General features: G+C 48.3%; 5 protein-coding genes across 5 annotated transcripts; 2 read left to right on the forward strand and 3 right to left on the reverse strand.

Annotated features, from left to right (window-relative positions):
- Positions 1-226: 226 nt before the first annotated feature.
- Positions 227-1,341, reverse strand: BO79DRAFT_250976 (40S ribosomal protein eS7; the record flags this gene model as incomplete). The annotated part of the gene is made up of 3 exons (XM_025685842.1): positions 227-590; positions 740-822; positions 1,186-1,341. The coding sequence occupies 3 exons, from the start codon at positions 1,339-1,341 to the stop codon at positions 227-229; spliced, it is 603 nt and encodes a 200-aa protein (XP_025544121.1).
- A 322-nt stretch (positions 1,342-1,663) lies between these two features.
- On the reverse strand, positions 1,664-3,443 carry BO79DRAFT_207004 (Rab family GTPase). Its single transcript, XM_025682092.1, has 4 exons — positions 3,377-3,443; positions 2,991-3,231; positions 2,819-2,882; positions 1,664-2,669 (listed from the first exon to the last, which is right to left on the reverse strand). Exons 2-4 carry the CDS (start codon positions 3,072-3,074, stop codon positions 2,029-2,031), a joined length of 789 nt encoding a protein of 262 aa, XP_025544122.1. The 5' UTR covers positions 3,075-3,231; positions 3,377-3,443; the 3' UTR covers positions 1,664-2,028.
- Positions 3,444-9,095: 5,652 nt separating this feature from the next.
- Positions 9,096-9,743, forward strand: BO79DRAFT_250978 (uncharacterized protein; the record flags this gene model as incomplete). The annotated part of the gene is made up of 3 exons (XM_025685843.1): positions 9,096-9,344; positions 9,576-9,583; positions 9,632-9,743. 3 exons carry the CDS (start codon positions 9,096-9,098, stop codon positions 9,741-9,743), a joined length of 369 nt encoding a protein of 122 aa, XP_025544123.1.
- A 6,349-nt stretch (positions 9,744-16,092) lies between these two features.
- On the reverse strand, positions 16,093-17,752 carry BO79DRAFT_165977 (putative acetate kinase). The gene is made up of 5 exons (XM_025679283.1): positions 16,923-17,752; positions 16,808-16,870; positions 16,684-16,756; positions 16,256-16,633; positions 16,093-16,176 (listed from the first exon to the last, which is right to left on the reverse strand). Exons 1-5 carry the CDS (start codon positions 17,615-17,617, stop codon positions 16,132-16,134), a joined length of 1,254 nt encoding a protein of 417 aa, XP_025544124.1. The 5' UTR covers positions 17,618-17,752; the 3' UTR covers positions 16,093-16,131.
- A 321-nt stretch (positions 17,753-18,073) lies between these two features.
- Positions 18,074-21,201, forward strand: BO79DRAFT_187732 (putative phosphoketolase; the record flags this gene model as incomplete). The annotated part of the gene is made up of 8 exons (XM_025680556.1): positions 18,074-18,236; positions 18,291-18,365; positions 18,424-18,658; positions 18,709-18,861; positions 18,910-19,219; positions 19,270-19,890; positions 19,951-20,776; positions 20,834-21,201. 8 exons carry the CDS (start codon positions 18,074-18,076, stop codon positions 20,869-20,871), a joined length of 2,421 nt encoding a protein of 806 aa, XP_025544125.1. The 3' UTR covers positions 20,872-21,201.
- Positions 21,202-21,441: the final 240 nt, after the last annotated feature.

A 21,441-nucleotide genomic window follows, 5' to 3' on the forward strand; every position in this document is an offset into this window, starting at 1 on the left:
CAATATCATGGTACGTGATTTTCTGAGGGAGATCGACGAGTAAAAAAAAATATGGAAGAAACGGCAAGAAAGATGGGAGAGAATAGGACGGAGTAAGAAGAAGAATTGAGGTAAGAAGGTCAAATCAAATTTTAGTCTCTTGTCTTGTCACATTTGTCACTTGTCAAATTAAAAAAGGGAAAAAAAAGAGGGAAAAAAATTTGATTCCTTTTTTTTTTCACTCTCTCTAGTAGTCGGCACCACCCTGGGGGAATTCAAAGACAACAGCACGGCCAGTCAACCGACGGTAGACCTCGCCGTAGGCATCAAGGCGGTGGTCAACACCACCACGCTCCTTCTCGTCCAGGATGACCTTGAGGGTCTTGGAGCCGTCCTCCTTGGTGCGGGTACGCTTGCCGACGATCTCGACGGGGTAGACGAGGTCGGTGAGGATGGCGTCGTGGACAGCAGTCAGAGTGCGGGAACGGGGACGCTTCTGCTTCTGGTTGGAACGAGAGCTGGCGGAGCGCTTGGGGCGGGGCAGGATGCGGCGCTGAGCAACGAAGAGGACGTGGCGGTCGGAGAACTTCTTCTCGAGCTCACGGGTCAGACTAGAGAAGGGGGAGTCAGTCATATGGTTTCTGGTGTCGTTTTCTTTTTGCTGCTACGCTTCTGGTAGTTGTGGGCATGTGGCTGGCACATTCCGGGGTTGGTGTATTTTCTCTTGTTTCATGTGGAGGTGTGGAGTGGAAAATCGTACCGCTGCTGGATCTTGTGGAAGCCCTGGAGGAGAGGGACAGGGACGAAGATGATGACTGCCTTCTTGCCGTGGCCGACCTCGACCTATGGTGATAGTAGAGTCAATATCAAATTGCGCACAATCCGAGAGAAAAACAAATGAATTTTTCAAATCCCCAGTTCGCGCAGCAGATCAGAGTTGAGTGTCGATTGGTTGTTAAGACGGTTCAATTCGCCTTCTTCTTTTTCTCGTCTTTGCCTCGATGCTGGTGGTATATAATCCCCAAGCAGACACGTATACACCATCAAGGTGCAGACCGCACAAACACACAATATCCACATTGATATTTGATATTTCCCAGAACGTCTCTCGTATGTTGGCAATTTCCGCGAATTCATAAAACTCTCGACCCTCTCTGATCTGTACACGGACGGAGGCTATGAATGAAAAAACCAAATCATCCTTACCTCACGGGCAGAGACGAACTGCAGGGGCCTGAGGGTGGCCTTCAGGTCCTGTGTGTTGCTCTCGAGGTCGAAGAGAGCACCGGCGATCGCGGTCTCCAGCTCGGAGGGGTTCTGCCTCGACGGCGAGTTGATGGCGATCTTGTTGATAGCAGCCATGATTGCAGACGAGCGACGGGTAGCTGGCTGTGCTGCGGATGCTGCCTTCTGTCGTGAGGTTGGTTGTCGAGGTTGGTGGTTGAACGGAGATCTCTCGAACGTCCTCCAATTTGCGCTTGGGTCGGCTGTGGGATCGGAGGCTCGGCCTCTCGCTTAGCGGGTGGCCGTAGTCCCGTTTGGGTCTAGTTAGGGGATGTCTGATCCCGTGACCCTTCTGCCCTTTTCGGATCATCAACCATTAACCAACTACTACCATGCAGCATTGCGAGAAATGCTTGCTTGTCTATCATGTTAATCCTCATATTATACATTGCATTTGGATCGCAAAATTCGCATTCTATGACTATGGCTGACTGGCAATGAACCTGACCGGTTCTCTGTACAAATCTTTGCCATTCCCTTAATCGCCATACTAACACTCTGCATAGTCATTGGAAACAAACAGAAAAAAAGATAAAGAAGTAGTGCAGTACCATAGCAGAGCAGAACAGAACAGAACACTCGGGACGCCGGGAAATGAGAATGGATCAAGCCGCATGTCAGTCTGGTCCTGACGGTCGGGGAATCACTGCCGCAGGATATTACCATGTAATCAACCTGACATTGTATCGAACAGTAAAGGACGATTGCAAAAACGAAAGAAGCACGACCAAAATCTCATGACACGCTGCAAAAAACAATCCGAGATTAGCAGGCACACCCTTCCTTTGCAGTTGCCGGACCACGCTCCCCCAGGTTGACCCGCGAGTCTTCGGCCGGACGACCGCTGTTCAGGCTAGTCTGGCCCGTGCCAGCGCCACCTGCTCGTCCGCTCTTCAGGCTGCTCTCCGGGATCGCGTTGGCAATCGCAGTAAAGACATCCACGACATTCGTGCCCGTCTTGGCACTGGTCTCGAAGAACAAGAGACCCTCTTCCTCTGCGTAGGCGCTAGCTTCCCGTGTAGGCACCTTCCGAGCATCACCGGAAGTGACATCCTGTGCTTCCTGAGGTTCTTCGGCGGTTTCATCTGCATCGGCCGTAGACGATTCGCCCTCGGCATCAGCGGGCGACTCCCCAGCTGCCTCGTTCCCGTCGTTTGTCAAATCCAGCTTGTTACCAACGAGAGCGATCACAATGCCGGGACTAGCTTGTCGCTGGAGTTCCGCAACCCAGTGCTTAGCCTTTGTGAGAGAGGACGGTTTGGTAACATCATAGACCACGAGCGCCGCCTGGGCGTTACGGTAGTACATGGGAGCGAGCGAGGCGAAACGCTCCTGACCGGCGGTATCCCAAATTTCGAACTTGATCGTTCGCGTAGGCAGAGAGCATTTTTGGGTGAGGAATGCAGCTGTGATAGATAGAAAATGACATCAGCATCGGAGCTACGGCCACTTTCGGGAACCAGGAAAACCGGGTACAATTCCCTTCTTCCTTTCCCTCCGTCTCTTCCCAAATCGGAAAAGTGATCTGTAACTGCCACAGCCGGGAGAAGCTTACCTCCGATAGTCGGTTCTTTGTTCTCTTGAAAATCGTTGTTGACAAATCTCAGCACCAGTGAGGACTATAATGGGCAATCATCCATTGCGTTCATTGTCAGTCTTTTTTTCTCTCTGGTTACTCAGGTACCACGCGGAGGTCAGAGCAAGGAAAGTGCCGAGGTTGCTCGTACCTTTCCCACAGCGGCTTCACCCAAAAGTACCAGCTTAACGCTGCTACTCGGCTTGGGAGTATTTGTGCTAGTTGATTCAGACATGGCTCGAGAGCCCAACGAAGGCGATAAAGGTATGCGATCAGGTCGTCTTGCAGGACAAGCCCACACTAGGAATGATTATCAATCTGAAGGATGATTTCAGCTCGCAAAGGGCGGCTCAGGCCGGGCGATACAGAGAGCACTGCTCGGGAGTAGAAGCCTGAAGGAAGACGTAAGCAAGACACACGAGGGAACTCCGGAGGAGGGGGTGTGGTGGAAAGGGCCAGAATCGAGCAGGGGTTAATGTGACGGAGGGAACATTGGAGGAGAAAAATGGACAAATAAGAAGAAGGTATACTACGCACCGGTACCAGAGTGAAATGGCGGTGGACGGGGAAAGGTGATGGAGAGAGAGCGCAATGACGGCGAGAGAGAGAGGAGAGAGAGATGCTACGGCCTAGGTAGATACGCAGTGAGGCGGAGGGTGAAGTAGATGGCGGCGCGATGCCCGACTCGGTTAGCGCGCCCAAGGCGGGCGGGCAGTCACGGGATGTTCCCGCAATTCTCCAAACAGAAAATTTACTATCTTTATTAGTTAATTTTTGGTGCGCTTCAGGTACCAGTCAGAACTTCGCGGGTACTGGTCCCATGGGGAGAAAATAAGGCAGACAAGACAGAGGATGAGACAATTGTGGCTCTGCGGGTAAACCAGGTGACAACAGCGGAGAGGCACAGGTTGGAAGGGTTTAGGGCTGTTTGGTATCTCCATCTGTCCAGTTGATTTCCCACGGTCGACCTGTAGATACATCCGACGTACATGGGGAAAGCAAGCTGCTGCTTCCCTAAACTATTTCCTGAAACAAAGCAGCTTACCCGTGACACCTGCTGTCGATACCCATCGAGACATCAACCGGCTCCAACGCAGAAGATAGATAGTATCTCCTCATACACTGTCATTCCATCATTGGGGCCTGACTATCGCGGGAAATGCGACAGATCATCTTTCTAGAGAAACCCTCCAAACCCCGACCACAACCATCAGGGCTTTCATGATTGGTAGGCAAGCGATCTGGCCCAACTCAACGCCAGGATTATCCATAAGGTGCATATCTATAGGTCGCAAAGTAGGCACGGGGTAAACAACAACAACAAAGACCGACAGAACAACAGCATGCCATGGCGTCCGAGCATGACGTGCCAATAGGTCCCCCAACGGCCCATGATCGCCAGCCAGACAGTTGGAAACGCCTCCCCAATGGCATCCAGTCGTGTCACGGAGCCAACGTTGCACGACATGATTTGTGCAGAGCCGGTGGCTGCCCAAAAAAGAAGCACATGCACGCCGTTCAGAACTTGTTGATTCTCGACCAGGGATCCACCCAGATAATGCCACTGCCTTCTCCCCGGCAAATCAGATTGAAGTCGCTCTGTGGGCTCCCGTCAAACAACCCTGAAGACAATCACGGTTAGATGTCATCGTCGGGGTCTCGTCCGAGTGCCGAATTTCTTTTCCTCAAGTCCTCACTTATCCAGCTGACTTGCAGGTTTCCCCCGTACTGGTGCAGTGGGTTGCGATTTTCACATTATGGAGTGACACGCCATTGTAGTAGTAGTAGTAGCAGTAGCAGTAGTCATAATCCCCCAAACCATGAACTTTGATTATCTGTGCCAGTGCCAGTAGTAGTGTACACATACGCGCAAACTCATACACAATTATCCACATTGACGCAACCACGATGAAGTTCGCTCGGTTTAGAATATAATAAAGCATTGAAAATATCCAGAATCAATTTTTAGCAGCAGACTGTATTAAGGAGCAAATGATGACGAAATTGTAAGGAAAAGAAAAATAAAATCCAGGTATTTGACCGCGAGGTCCAACGTTCTAGTCTGTCTTGGTATCAATCCATGTATCCCAAATCAAAAAGAAATAACCCCATCCCGTCTATTCCCAACGCCGGTAGTAAAGCAGACCAAGTAGAAAAACAACAAATCTCGACAAATCACTTTTGGTGGAACAGATCATAGACCTGAGCTGGTTCGTGTCGGCGGATTAAAGGTGTATGGAGGCAAAAATAATGGTCGATCGAAGAATTGAAAAGAAATAGGTGGTGGCCGTGTCGTTCCATGATGAGAAGAAAAATGTCCACGGCGGAAAGGGCGTGATTAGAAAGTATGTAGAAACCGAAACCAGTGGCGGCAAAAGGACAACGCAGTAAGAGCAGGAAATAGTAGTGGTACAGGGAACTATGATTCGTTGTTAGTCGGGAACCAGACCACCCGGGGAGATGCTTGTGTCTAGGCAACTTACAAGCTCGACTTCATAGTAGTCACGTCAAACTCCAGGAGCCATGCGCCAGTTGCAAGTCACAAATAACTTTTCGCTCGAGAGAACAGCAGAACAGCAGCATGTGGTTGGCAGATGTCTCCAAGGGTTTCATCGGGTCGAAGGCGGCGGCGGTGGTGCACCCGGCTTCTTGACTCCGGTAGTGTCGTAAGCTCCTCGTCCCATGTTGAAGGCTGACAGATCTCGCAATATCATTTCAGATTCTGAGCGAATGGCCATGGTCAGATGCTGAAGGTTTTCTCTTGCGGAAAGGAGTGGAAGACGGTGGGAAAGATATAGAAAAGCGAAGGCGGATGTTTTGAAGGGAAGTGTGTTTCAAGCCTGGGAGAAGTGTACTCACAGGAAGATTAAATAAACACACGACGGGCCTCCCCAAAAAAGAAAATACCAATAAATAAAAAGAGCTCGATTATTATTCTGACTGTGCGTCGTGTTGATAGATCGTGTGTAGGACTAGCGAGGTACCCAAGCGATTCCCGGCAGCGAACAGGCGGTAACGACGCAGACAGATGATGCAGGCTGCAGGTGAGATCGGAAGTGGGATCCTTATTAAGGCGCACAAGTCTGACACTGGGTTGGAGACGAGACAGGGTGGTGTAGTGTAGGCAGATCTGAGTAGGGCAGGAATGCGACTGTCGAAGTACCAAGAAATGGGCGTGTAAGAATGAGGAAGGGTGGAGTCCTTAAACCCAATCGACAGGTCGCTTTTTTCTTTGTTTTTACCCTCTTTTGATCCTCTTTAGACACTCATGCGGTTCGAAGACGTTTATTTTCTTTTTCCTTCTTTCCCCTTGGGAACTTTTTTCCAGGTGGCAGAGCGACGAGAGATAAAAAGTACGCGAGACGTGCAGATGATGGTAATTGGAAACAAGCGCGATCTGATCAAGAACCAGCGACCAAGGACACGGAGGACGACTAATGCAGCCGGCAAGGAGGTGATCCTGGAAAGGAGCACGGAAGTGAGCTCCGTCTAATCCGGTAAAAAAAAGAAACCAAGCTAGACTGGACGTATCGCAAGGGAGGATGGAACGCGGCCTGGTAACGTCACGGCGAGGAGGATCGGGAATAGAGCCGAGGGCGAAGGGAATGGGCGAAAGTACGTAGGGAGGAAGAGGAGAGGAGCTGGACGAGGAGGAAGGGTGAGTTTAATTGATTTTAGGAATGGATGGATGAAGAATTTAGTAGCCAGATGGTTGAAGGGGGTCCATCCCATAGATATATAGTGACTAGACCTTCTTACTTTATGGTTGATTTATTTTTTTTTATTCTAAAATTTTAAATGCTCAGATTGGGGTGATTTCGAACTTAGACAGAAAGAACCTAAACTTCTGAAAGTAGGAAGTCAAGAAAAATAGAAAATCAAAATAAAGGTGGAAGATACCTAATCTAGATACGGAAAGACAAACAGAAAAAGAAAATTCAAAAAAGGAAAAAGGGAAAAATAAAAGTTGGAAATCCAATTGGGAAAATGGAAAAACTACGGAGAGAGTAAGAGGCTAAACCTGGCCAGAAGAGTGTGTAAACGGAGCAATGACGGAGTCATAGTAATACGGCGAAGACTAGAAATTTGAGAGAGACACAGAAATTAATAAAAGCAAAATACGCATACAGTAGGAGTAATAGTAATAATAACAACAATAATAGTAGTCGAGCAACAGCTCTCTTTAGCATAGCTAGGCGGCTCTCCCGTCCCGAAGGTAAGGTACCGTAGTACGTGAAAGGAGTGGGTGCGATCCATTTCCCCCTTTCTTTTTCTTTTCTTAGGGGTTTCTGGCCCCCATCACCAACGTCGTGACGCCTCTCTCGGACGGGAAACTTTGTAGCCACCTACTAAGTAATAGGTAGCTCAGGTGAAGGTTGGTATCTTTTTTACCTTTTCGTTGCTTTTCTATCCTATCCCTTTGCTTCTTTGTCTGAGTCGCCTCATGTTATTCCCGGTCACTCAAGTGGCTCTCCATCCGCATCCCATCCCCCTTCCCCCCCGTCAGTTGCTACTACTAGACCTTCCCGATGATGGCTGATACCTAGACACGGGTTCATCTCGGAAATTGTAGGGAAACCACAGGAAGAGTCCGTCTAATCCGTAACGGAAGTGACCTTACCTAGATTGTTTCTGAATAGAGAAATCCATTCCATCGATCATGGCCTAGTTCGGAGAAGACCTTGCCCAACCAGTCAAGGGACCGACCTCTCCGACTATAGTAAGTAAAGGTACTGTAAATTTGTAATGGCATTGAGAATTTAGCCACTGTTCAGCAGTCATCATCATCATTCTGACGACCACCACACCAGTAACGGAAAAAGGAAAATACCACTACAGAAGAAATTTTGAGGTCTCCACTGACTGTACGGAGAACATCAGTCAGAAGCTAGGAACCGATTCCTCGGACGCGACGGGCAGGTTTGAGTGCAGGTGAGTGGGGAAGGCAGCCGCTCACAGGATCCCGCGGATGGATCCGAATCCAGCACCAATGGGTCCGCTGGGGCTTGACCTGATGCTTTCTCGCGTGGTTTTTGGGGGGGTGTGGGAAGGGAAGAACCAAAGTCAGGGGCCCCTGGATGGGGGAAGGAGCCTGTTTCCCGGAAACCCTACGTATTCAAAATTCCATGGGATGTCCATAGCTAGCTAAGTAGGTCTGTCTGGGTGCTTTTGCACAGCATGACCCCATGCAGATGTTTTGACTTTTCTTCTTTTCTTTTTTTTGCCCTTCCCTTTTTGCTCATTGATATTCGCCTCTTATCCTATGAAACGGGGTCTCTGAATTTTCGGGCTGGATCTATTATTTACCAGTGGTGGCTGCTAAGATTTAGAGCGGCGCACCCTTGTCGGTAGCTCCCCCCTAACACGGCTAGACATCCTGGAAAGGGCCGGAGTACCTGCATAGCCGCACTTATCTATCGAGCTCGACTACTGTACGATCGAGATGATCGAACTTTGATGGCGCCAACCATGGTTTGATAGGTAAGGTCCAGAGCTCTGGGCTATCACTTTAATCATCCTGGGCGTAGAAGTATGTAAGTATGAAAAGTACTCTCAGTACTTTGACAAACCAGCTAGCTGTTTCTGCTTTCATCCGTAATGGGTAAGCAAGCAGGCATTCAACCCTACGGGAAGTTGGCCTACTAACTAACTACTAGTAAGTAACCGCCGGGGATACGGAGGACCAGGGTACCTAACCAGGTTCAGAACCAATCCAGAAGCTTTCCGTCCGGTAGTTAGTCACCTGCTGCACTTTAGTTTGGAGTAGTTTCAGGAGACTATTTCGCGACCAAGATCACTGTTTATTGATGGACCTCCCTAGCCTGGCCCACCATTTCTCCTGGTTTGATTCATGTCAGCCACAGAGAGATTAGCACCGGTTTCTGTCACCTCTGGCCCTCGTTTGTCGTCTCTGAGTGAGCAATCAACATACACAGGTCAACTATCTACTAAGCGAATCCGAGCTGACCTCAAGACATTGTCTGTCTTTACTCTTTCTATTTCCTTATCCTTCATTTCCCGCTGAACTTCTTTTCCGTCCTCTGATCTTTTGGCACATTCGCGTCTTCCTTCCCTTTGGTCACCGGGGAAATCGGCTGGCTGAAAGGGGCAGTGGGGCCCCCTAATAACGATCCATGATCCGGCAAATCCACTGTTACCCGCCTCCGTTACGTATTATTGTGCAACTCGCATTCTTCTCGCGCGCTTCTAGTCCTTCTAGCGCCCTCGCCCTGCTTGTTCGCCCCCGCGACCGCGGATGGAGCTGCGAGCAACCAGAAACAGCGCGCCAATTTTGCAGCTTTTCGGTCCTACGATCGCAGACTACCAGACTCTAGTAAACGATAGGCTCAATTTACGCTGGGTCCAGGAGCCCTCTAAAACTTCCCGAAGAACAATCTGGATGTTCTTCCCCCCCGGACAAATTGGGGGATTCGCAGCCCTGTGCGGATTTCTGGGGGTTGACATCTCCGACTGCATGGAGGAAGCTAGTTTAGTTAATACTCAGGTAAGCAAGCTCTCTCACTCGTCTGTTGTTCTGTAAATTGTGGCTGGAATTACAAATTACCTCTGTCGCTTGACCGTCGTTACCCAGTATGGGCTAAATTATTCGACTCCACCAGCCCATCCCACTACATCATTCTTACCACTTCTATTCCTGACCTTCGCCACAATGGGGCAAAGCAAAGTAGTAACGTCTAGACGAGTGGAATTCTAGACTGACTCGAGCTGCTCAAAGCCGCCCACGTTTGCCCAACCTCTTGCTCACTTGGGTAGCTTCTGATCCTCTGATAGTATCTCCGTTGTAGACCGTCTTGACGTCGCCGTCGATCTGCGCGGAGAAACAATGCCACAAAGTGCCAAGCGACGCATGTACCGGGATTCGCAACATGGGACTCCCTGCTAGGCTGGCGCGTACGCGTGTTTCAATCCAACCGATGGATTGGAACTAGCAGTCACAGTCACAACGTAGGCGCTTTATCTTTGTTTGGGGATGTCTGATTACACCTTATCTCACAACTGGTTCGTACTTTTCCCGTCTCTTCTCTGACTAGCCAATGACGTGAATTAATTGAAAGGGACATAGTTGGCCTTTTCTTTGTGGTCGAATAGGACGTTATGACTGTGTCAGCAGGAAGAAGTAGAGTTGCTGATAGCATCAGATTCTGAGACATGAGACCATCCCATCCAATGGAATGGCATGACTTGTATCTTTAATCCTTCAATTTTTTTTTTGCGACAAGCCGTCCTCGGCTACATGTGACACCTTAGCTTGGTTTTTTGTTTTATCATCATGATCCTGGACCAAACAGCCGAACATACACACCCACACAATAATAACCACCCAGCAATAATAATAGCACTCGTCAATTGACCCCAGAAATCCAGGCCCAACAGCCGGCACACCCTCTCACGCCCAGTATCCAGCAATAGCTACAGAAACAGAAACATCAACAAAAAGCAAACGCAAGCAAGTGTTCCACCCACTTGCGCCCGGATGGGTCAAAGTCAACTCAACCACCTCTTCCAGAACGATTCTAGAAGGCCCATCCGGATGGTTCTTCCCTTCCCCATCCAACCATGGTTCGCTCGCGGATCGTACCATCCGTCATGGTCCCCGGGACTTTACGCCTCTGAACCCGCTGGCTGCCAAAAAAGAATAATAGAAATCGGGGATACGAAATAAAACCCACAAATTGCAAAAAGAGCTACTGTAAGGCAGAAATGGCTATTATGATCCCCGTCTCAACGGCCCGAACATGTCCCCAAAAGAGGAAATTACTCGATAGGCGAACCACCACGACTCCATCGAGAGAGTGGATTTGTCCTCCGTAATTGGTTTACGGGGAGGCTAGAACGGCGCTAGAAACCGGAGGAACGGGACTAATGAGTACTTTGGTCTAGCGAGAAGGGTGGAAAGGGAACCGTTGGGCGGTATTGCCTTTTTGGAAATGGAGGAGAAGGAAAGCCAAAGGTAAGTACTCCGTAGGTTGAGTTTTTTCTTTCCGGGTTCCGCAGACGCTAGAGTGTGTTTTAACTTGTGGATATTATGGCTTTTTTTCTAATTGGGTCGGTCGGTTTTGGAAGGCTAGATCGTTGGAAGGATTGAAGAGGATTGGGAGAAACGGCATGGAAAGGATTGATAGGATCCTTCCGATCCGATATGGTTAACTATTTACTGACTGTCGATAGATAGTTGGGCTGATTATTCAAGCTATCTGGCTATCTATTTGTCCGACTACTGACTGACTGGTCTTCAATAGGGCGTTGGGGATATATTGAATTGGATAGATAATGGATACATCCAGCAATCAATCAATCCATTGAGGATCCGTCGCGAGCTGCTACTTGCTTGCTTGCTTACAATTTTGGTAAGTGGTAACTAAGTGGTTAGTGGTAAACAGGGATCAGACCACATGATTGTGATTAGTTTCATGATCCATCATTTCGAACTTTTTTTCCTTGCAAGCCACTAATAATTCCCGCACAAGGAAACAGCGATGAGAAAACCTGACCTGTCATGCGTGAACGTTCATCTTGGAGTTCGTTCGAAACATGTCTAGGATTCTGCGACGGTGGTGGTTGGATGCAGATTGATTGATTGATTGATTGATTGATTGATCAATGGATGGGCCGAAGTAGTCCGAACACGGAGCCAGAAGTACTACTACTAACTACCTTAGCCATGAAGTAAACATGTATTTTACTTTACTTCACGTCCAAATGGCTCATTCGTTGGTTCATTCGTTCCCACAACCAGGTTCAAGGTTCAAGGGTTAAGCATGGTTTAGTTTTCACTGCAAAAATATGACTGGACATGATTCAGCCCGCATCGGCAAGATGCATTAGCCATGCAGAAAAAAACAAATCTAATTCTAGCAAATACAGCAACACCTCAACGTCCGATTTTATTTAATTCCCCGTGGAAAGGGAACATACCAGAATGATCGAGATCCGGTTCTACTTTCCATGGTATCGCTGTATAGTACGGCCGGGTATCGGGATTATTCTGCAGCAGATCGTTTTAATTCAGCCACAGAAAGAGATAAATGGATGTATGTACTGCATGTGGCTAGATACATACAGACATACATACTGCAGAGCAACATCCCAGATGAAGAATACAATACAGTAGCCAGAGAGGATCGACCGATCTGCCGTGAAACACGAAAACCAAACCACTTAACTTACCCTTACTGTACTACTTAAACTATAGCCAAGAGGGAAAAAGGATGAGGATGATGTGCTTCTGAAGAGGAGGTCTGTTCGCCATTGCATAGTACCTTGCAGAAAACTATGGGACGGGGAATGGGCGAGGGTTATGCGACCGACGCAGGGGGAACTGCATTTGCTAGATTGATTATGGTTAATGCCAAAGCGTTTTTTGCCTCTTGTTGATCAGGTAAATAATGTACGTACGTACTTTTGGCGATTTACCCTGTGCAGAAGTGGAAGTGAAGACATTGTCTTGTTTTACATAGTAAGTAGTAGTCTTGCATCAACACAACCCGTTTCTACCCAGTAAATATGTACGTGCGTTGAGTGGAATGGGACAGTGAGTGAATGAAGAAATCCCCGAAGGGCTGAAGTGAATGATCAATTGCCATTATGGGTACAAGTATTTCCTTGCTGAAAGGTAAATTATTCCTTTGTTCATCATCAACTAGCACTACTGTTAGCTAAGCTCTCAATCAAGGCGGCAATTCTTCAGTTCTACAGCTACTATCCATCCAGGTGGAACACGTGCCTTGACAGTGGCGTGAAACCTGAACATTCAGGCCGGAAAAACTACTAGTCGGGGTTGGTACCTGCCAAGACTCTAGGCCGAGTTCCTGGGCTGAGCTGAGCTGAGCTGAGAGTTGAGCTATCTGTCTGTCTGTCATTCAGTCAAATCATTTTAGTATTTTTGCTCCCATAACTCAAAATCAATAATGCAACCAGAATCCATGCGACATGACTGATCCAGAGAGAGATATTAGAGAGAGTACTCCGTACAAAGTAGGTAATTTGCAGTTAACAACAAAACAACACGTCCAACCCGTTATCCCTAACCAGGAAACGATATTCCCCCTTCTTCTTTCTCTTTTTCCTCTTTCTCTCACACACTCTCTCCCCCCCTGATCCACCTGAGTGGTAACAGACCAAAGAGAACCTCGATAACCCTACAGAACTACAGGACTAGAGGCGCGCGGAATCGCAGCCGGCTTTCCTTTAGTGTCCACTTCTCGTCCACGGGATGGCGTTCTAGAAGGGGAAACTTGATCGGATCGTCTGCAAATCCTTTTGGGTTCCCGGCTCATTATTACGAACGGGGCTGAACTGAATGAAAGAATACTAGGAAAGGGGAGGTGTGTTTTTATTTTTCTTCCCAATAACAGTGCGGACGGATGATGGCGACTTTTTTTTTCGATAGATGGATTTATTTTGTTGATGATTCACCTGATAAGGATGTCCCTTGTCGCCCTGTCGATGTTTTCTTTTTCTTTTCTTTTTCTCTTTCTTGTACTTGCTATCTTTCGGTTACTCTTTTTTCTTTTCTTTTTCCTCTGCTAAGGGTGATCTTCTAGATTGATAGATAGAGCGAGAGAGAGAGGGGGAGAGGATGGGAAGGCGCGCGCGAACGGACGGACGGACGGGATAGATACATGATAGTTACACAGCTCCAGCTACAGTAAGTCACGGGAGAGAAAGAAAAGGGAAGGGAAGGAAAGGGAAAGAAAGAGGTCCACGGTGGATGTATCAAGTTCCATGTCAATCCAACTAACTAACGCATCCACCCGCCACTCTGGAACCTCATTTCGCTTCCCCGTTCCGGACCATATTTCAATTCCCCTTTTTAGGTCATGGTGCATCCCTCCCCCCCGTCTCTCCTTCCCCCCGTATCACCTCAAAGACATATTTTCTTTTATTTCTTCAGCCACCCAGCAAACCAGACAGATTGATGCGTGATGATCGCCTTGCCCCGTCCGTCAGCCTCATCATTAGTCTGGATGCTGAGCGACCCTCCATCCGTCCCAAAGGGAAGGGAAGGGAAGGGAAAGGATTGAAGGGGGCCCGGTCCATGCATCCATCCCATCTGACAGACTTCCCGATTCGGAGTGATGATCTTCAGGTCGCCTCCGTGGCGGACCCAGCTAGCTAGCATTATTATTTTTTACACTATAATTATTTTTTTTACCCTTTACTGAAGAAAGCTAGATAGTTAAGTAGTGATTGAATAGATAGATCAGATCATTCTTTAAAGCAGCTGAGCTATTTTACCTACTTAGTACTGTACCTATCTTCCCGGAGATGATGGCGCAAGTGAGCGATCATACATCTCCGCCGAGATGAGGCGGTCCCCCCCCCCCCTTCCCCCGCCTCCACTTCTCTTCTTTCGCCATGATAGCAATTGATCTTAACTGAGAAAGTTCTGGAATGGTTGCTACGCGATGTGTATGGAGAAGTAGTAGTACCTACCTCTTTAGGTAGATGCTGGATCCCTTGTCAGTGGAGCCACTTCTTCCTTCACACGGCATATGGCAGCTATACACATCCATTATTAGCTGCCATAATAATGCTCCACTAGAAGAGAACATCCATGTCTGCCGTCAAAGTACTGACTTTACTCCATATTGTAGTAGATAGTCTAGACTACATAATAGAACCGGAGCATTATTCTCATGATTATAATTATACAATTATTATTATTACATAGTGTTACTATACATGGATGGCCCCCCCGCCCCGTCTAGACCAAGTGTTGTCGTCCCAGCTAACCCTCTAGCTGCATGAGCAAGTGAATGAGTGACCCCGATAATCGTGCATCTATCTATCTATCTTTTCTTTATCAAAAGTACGGCTTGACTATTAGTTTATCCTGTCAGACGGAGATGAGTGACCAACTCCGCGGGTCGAACTAATTTCTTTTTGCTTTTTTTGCTTCCTTTTTTCTTCCTTTTGCTTTTCTTTCTGTTGATCAGGTGATGGGGGGAACAAAGCGACGACTAGAGGATTTTCAATGTCTGACTGGATTCCCTATCAAACTCTGACAGAGTGAAGGAGTGAGTGAGTGAGTGAGTGACACCCACGGGGTCATCATCACAATCAACCATCACCTACCAAATCACCATCTCCAATACTAGTATCATGACCAAATCCCTCTCATGGAGTATCCCCCCGATCCACTGATCCCCAGAAAAGAAAAAAGAACAACTAACCACCCAATCACAACCCCCTTCATCACCATATTTTGCCACTTTCATCTACAAAGTAGATAGTACATTCTACACATTCCTATCTACTACTAAAGTGTGTTCAGATTAAACTTCTCCCTTTGACAATTTTTCACGATTTCAAATCCCGCGGAGAGGATTACCCGCCACCCACCCGGCCCCCCTTTAATCCCTGATGGAAGTGTCCAGACTGTCGGGTCCGAGACGGAGGGGTAGTGGTAGTTGTTGATGTGATGTGATAGGATGTGATCACTTATTCAACACATATACTGTACTGGGAGTAAGACATGCTTCGTATCCCAATAGGGTGCTTGGGATTGAAACAAAGATAGACAGGGAAGGATGAGGGATGATGATTGATCTGTCAAGTGTCTAAACAAGTATACTAAGGAATTGGTGGTGGTGTTGTCTAGTTGGAGCATCATGAACTTGATTGCGAGTCTTGGCGAGGTAGATGTCATGAAAATTCTATCTACTACTTTGTAGAAATACTACGTGTGCCAATCAGATTGAGTCTTCATAGTTAAGTACTTGGTATGTACTGAGTACGAGTAAGCGGGGTTTATACTTAACGATGTTAAGTTAATGCAGGGATACAGGGTATATACTTAGTATAGTCCTAACTAATCAGTAAATACCAGTTCTTTGTTCTGGCAGTTGTCAATGACTACAACTCTCTTTCAACGGATAATGTTGGCTGACTGCCTGGCTGGCTGAGTCTCGGGTTCCTCGGTGACTAACGTGATTGGAATGTTATGTGATGGTTTGGTTTGTTGGGAGATGCTCTTCATTCTTTCAACTCGGTTGTTGGGTGAGGTGGTCGTCGTTCATCACTTCTACTTTATTACTTAGTTCAATCTAGGAAGCTGAGAGTGAATTTTATGTCTGATTACTTAGTAGAGAACTACACTATATCTAGTAGAGTGAAAGGTGAACTGAATTTTATTTTCGTACAGGAGACTGCATGCCTGAGGAAAGGGATGTCTACATTAGGTATGAGGTCTTGTGACGAGTTTCCTATTTCGATTCACATTACTTCGTAATAAGATACCAGATTAGTCCTGAGGAGGGATTAGCTGTCTACGGCCTCTCATACTGATTGACGCATCCGTATGCCATCTCGAACTATATATCCATCATTAGTAACCACGTTCACATGCACAATCTAGTATCATCAAAGGGGTAGAAATAAGTTATGCCTCACCTGTTCATCTGTCTGACAGATCAATACTTTAGGACCCTTGTCCACACCCCGAGAAATATCCACTACCGTCTCCCCATCCCCTGCACCCTTGTCATTCTTCCCCGGATCAACCGCACATCCCAGGCAGCGACACTTCTCCGTAACTGCTTTTCGAAGCAGCGCGCTCTTCTCGCCAATTCCGCCTGCGAAGACAAAGGCGTCGACACGGCCGTCTAGCTTTACAAAGTAATTGCCCAGGTAGCCCGCAATGCGGTCAACGAGGATGTCGAATGCCAGTTTATGTTCCCGTGTCGGTGGGTTCTCGACGGCGATTTGGGCAAAATCGGTTGTGCCGGTCAAGGCTTTCCAGCCGGACTTTTTATTGAGAATTTCTTCGGCCTGGTCATGGGTTAGCTGGATGTAACTATTGCCATCAAGTGCATACGTACCGTGCTGATGTGCATTTCTTTAGTGCTGGCAGGACTGAGTTTGCCTGCATCATTGGTGTAGTGGAACACAAGGCTGGACTACTGTCAGTATTTAGTTTCCTGAACTGGGCATATTGGGACTCACGATGGATCAATGTCTCCGCTTCGTGTAGCACCTGGTAATCCGGCTAGCGGTGTGAGTCCCATCCTATGTGAATATGTCAGTATAGATGGCCATTGAAAAAAGCTGGGAATCTCACGTGGTATCAACCGATTTACCATCCTTGATGGCACAAATAGAAGCACCGCTTCCGATATGCATTGCGATAATATTGGTCTTATCAGCAGGTTTGTTCAGGAACTCCGCAACAGAGCGCAGAATGAACGAATAACTGATGCCGTGGAAGCCGTATTTCCGCAGCCCGTTGGACCTGGCTGTCTTCTGGTCGATTGGGTAGGTCTTGACATGTTCAGGAAGAGTTTGATGGAACGCCGAGTCAAAGAAGGTAATACTCCTGACGGATGGAATTTCCTTCCTGCAATGCCGTATAATCTCCAGGGCGGAGTAATTGTGCAAAGGAGCTAGGTCCTCCAGTTTCTCGAGATGATGATAAGTTTCGTCAGTGATTACAACAGACTTGTCGTAGTCTCCACCGTGCACCACACGGTGGCAGATAAAGGCTAGATCATCTGTGCTGGCGACTTCGGAAAGCTCGGGATCAGAGATGCAGCGCTGAAGCAGAAATTTGAAGGCATCTTGAGGAGTACTGATGCTTTCCTTGAGTTCCTCTTTGTGTTGCTTGTCGCCACTCGTATATTTCAGCTTTGCTGGTGGGGCAGTGATACCGGAAACCTGCGCGGCAGCAATGACCTTTGGGGTCTTCTCGTAGGTATAGAAGGTAAGCTTGACCGAAGAGGATCCGGCATTGACGGAGAGGACGGATTTGCGTGCCATGTTGTTGCGGAGCAATTGGGTGCGGGGACACGTTGAATTAGCTTGCTGGCTACTAGAGAAAGAAAGATTCAAATATAGGCTTTCTGAACCCTTGTCGAGCCTTGATCTCGGAAGTTGTGGGTTGATGCTTGTTGGTGGTGGCAGCTCAGTTCCCGGTTGCGACGGCGGGTGATGTCACTCCCCGAGTGACGTATTGCCAGGGGTCTCCATACAACAACAACCTCACCACCTCGCTTCCCTGTTCTTATTTTAAGCAGTGCAGTCGAGGCAGTGGTATGATCTCCTTCTTTTACCATCTTTGACAGCTGCAGAAAGTGGCCTAGACTCTTGTTTCCACGTGCTATTAGATCTACCCCTCCATAGACCCTAGGATCTCGAACGGACCCTAATCCTTAGTTCCACGGATATACTACCTTTTGTTTTACCAAGTGACCAATCTACATCCATCAAATCACCATGCCTGGAGAGGTCATCGATAGGCCAAATCCCAAGGCCGAGCCTTCACATATCCCCGACCTTGTCAATCAATTGCAGGTCAAACTCCAAGAGACGAGTTTGGAGGAATCTGACTACAATGCCCTGCTGAAATTTCGCCGAGCAGCGGCCTACATTGCTGCTGGTGAGATCGAGGCTCCCAAATTTCCGGCCTACATTCACTGACCCGTCACACAAGCAATGATCTTTCTCCAGGACAATGTGCTGCTGAAACAGAATCTAAAGCATGAGGATATCAAGCCAAGACTTCTTGGTTAGTATCTCCTAGCTCCCGGTGCTGTCCTCCGCAAGCTCCGCTCACAGATCTGTAGGCCACTGGGGAACATGTCCCGGGTTGATCCTCATATACTCCCACTTGAACTATATCATCAGAAAGCATAACCTGGACATGTTGTATGTCGTTGGACCTGGACACGGCGCTCCAGCTATTCTGGCTTCGCTGTGGCTCGAGGGCTCTCTAGAAAAATTCTACCCCAATTACTCCCGAGACATGGATGGTCTTCATGAGCTCATCTCCACTTTCAGCACAAGCGCTGGTTTACCAAGGTATGACTTTGGCTGGGAATCTGAGTTGAAGCCAAGCTAACTGCTTTAAGCCATATCAACGCGGAAACCCCCGGTGCAATCCATGAAGGTGGTGAGCTGGGTTATGCATTGGCCGTCTCATTTGGTGCTGTCATGGACAATCCGGACATGATCGTCACTTGCGTGGTTGGTGACGGAGAAGCAGAAACTGGTCCTACCGCGACGTAAGTACCTAACAATACCCCATTCGAGCACAATCTGACAGCAGACAGGTCCTGGCATGCAATCAAGTACATTGACCCTGCAGAATCAGGTGCCGTCCTGCCGATCCTCCACGTCAATGGCTTCAAGATCAGCGAGCGCACCATCTATGGCTGCATGGACAACAAAGAGCTGGTCTCCCTCTTCACGGGTTATGGATACCAGGTGCGGATTGTTGAGAACCTCGATGACATTGATGCAGATCTCCACGGCTCGATGATGTGGGCAATTGAGGAGATCCATAAGATCCAAAAAGCGGCGCGTTCCGGCAAGCCAATAATGAAGCCTAGATGGCCAATGATTGTTTTGCGCACACCTAAGGTATGATAATATCCGCCTTAACCTTGGATCTCCGCTAATTATCCTTGAAGGGCTGGTCAGGACCTAAAGAGCTCCACGGGTCGTTCATAGAGGGATCTTTCCATTCGCATCAGGTCCCTCTTCCAAATGCAAAGAAGGACAAGGAGGAGCTTCAAGCTCTGCAGAAATGGCTTTCCTCGTATAATCCGCACGAACTTTTCACTGAGACCGGAGATATCATTGACGAAATCAAGTCTGTTATCCCTCGGGAAGACTCCAAGAAGCTGGGGCAGCGAGCAGAATCCTACAAGGGCTATAGAGCACCCGATCTCCCAGATTGGCGAAAGTTTGGTGTAGACAAGGGCTCCCAGCAAAGCGCTATGAAGACGATTGGAAAATTCATTGACCAGGTGTTTACCCAGAACCCCCACGGCGTCCGAGTGTTCTCACCAGATGAGCTAGAGAGCAACAAGCTGGATGCAGCACTTGCGCACACGGGAAGGAACTTTCAGTGGGATCAATTCTCGAATGCTAAAGGCGGCCGCGTCATCGAAGTGCTCAGTGAGCACCTGTGCCAGGGCTTTATGCAGGGATACACGTTGACGGGCCGGGTGGGCATTTTCCCATCGTATGAAAGCTTCTTGGGAATCATCCATACCATGATGGTGCAATATGCCAAGTTCAACAAAATGGTATGTGTCTGCAGTACTTCTTCCTGGATCACCCGATACTAACGAATACTGCCATGACAGGCTCAAGAGACGACCTGGCACAAGCCGGTCAGTAGCATCAACTATATCGAAACGAGTACATGGGCTCGTCAGGAGCATAATGGGTTCTCTCACCAGAACCCATCCTTCATCGGAGCCGTGCTCAGGCTGAAGCCCACCACCGCGCGTGTCTATCTGCCCCCTGATGCTAATACATTTTTGACCACCCTTCATCACTGTCTCAAGTCCAAGAATTACGTCAACCTCATGGTGGGTTCAAAGCAGCCAACTCCGGTGTACTTGAGTCCCGAGGAAGCAGAGAGTCACTGCCGAGCCGGCGCATCGATCTGGAGATTCTGTAGCACCGACAATGGGCTGGACCCGGATGTCGTGCTGGTTGGCATTGGAGTCGAGGTGATGTTCGAGGTCATCTACGCGGCGGCCATCCTCCGCAAGCATTGTCCAGAACTCCGGGTGCGGGTGGTCAATGTGACCGACTTGATGATTCTGGAGAAGGAAGGTCTACATCCACATGCATTGTCCACAGAAGCCTTCGACAGCCTATTTGGCTCGGACCGGCCGATACACTTCAACTACCACGGATACCCGGGCGAGCTGAAGGGTCTGCTCTTCGGACGGCCCCGCCTGGACCGGGTTTCAGTGGAAGGATACATGGAAGAAGGAAGCACGACGACGCCATTCGATATGATGTTGTTGAATCACGTCTCACGATACCACGTGGCGAAGGCAGCCGTGATTGGGGCGTCCAGACGGAATGAGAAGGTTCAGATCCGGCAGCACGAGCTGGTCAGCGAATTCGACCACAACATCGTGGAGACACGCAAGTACATTTTGGCCAACCGCAAAGGTAAGAGCTTCACCTGCCGTGGACCGGTCGAATATTGCTCATACTGACTGTGCACAGACCCGGATGATACGTATGATATGCCCTCGTTTGAATGAATCCGAATGAGTAGAGTCAATGAGATGATATAAGCGTGAAGCATATGAAAAAGACATGACCTATTATTAGCGCCAGATAAGAATGAATATTAAAGTGACCGTCTTTGTGCAGCCGCCGGGGATGCCATGTTGGTCAGACAGGCATAACAGTAGCGTAGCCATCGCATACGGACGTAGAGATTTTGACATCTAGTCTAGGTTCTCACTGACGGGGTTAGACTCGAATCGCCAAGAAGTGAGTGGTCCTGAATCTTGCTGTGACATGCCAAAGACTGTGGTTAGTGCTTTGTAGTTGCGAGAGGCTGAAACTTGGTAGCTGAAGGCTGCGTGGGAAAGAGAGAAAGAGAGAGAGAGAGAGAGAGAGAGAGAGAGAGAGAGAGAGAGAGAGGGATGGAGGGAGGGAAGTATTATATTGATGCCTGAGGCGGACAGCGGGGTTGACAGACGCGCCTTCCGTATTTGGATGTTGCCGGTGCAGGGAAGTTCTCCGCTCTTCCCTGCATGTGATTACCGATCAATATTCTTTCGCTTGCATTTCATGAGTTACTGTTAAGTTAACTCTCCCTGCCT

Source organism: Aspergillus costaricaensis (assembly GCF_003184835.1).
Source record: "Aspergillus costaricaensis CBS 115574 unplaced genomic scaffold BO79scaffold_3, whole genome shotgun sequence".
Taxonomy (NCBI): Eukaryota; Fungi; Ascomycota; class Eurotiomycetes; order Eurotiales; family Aspergillaceae; genus Aspergillus; species Aspergillus costaricensis.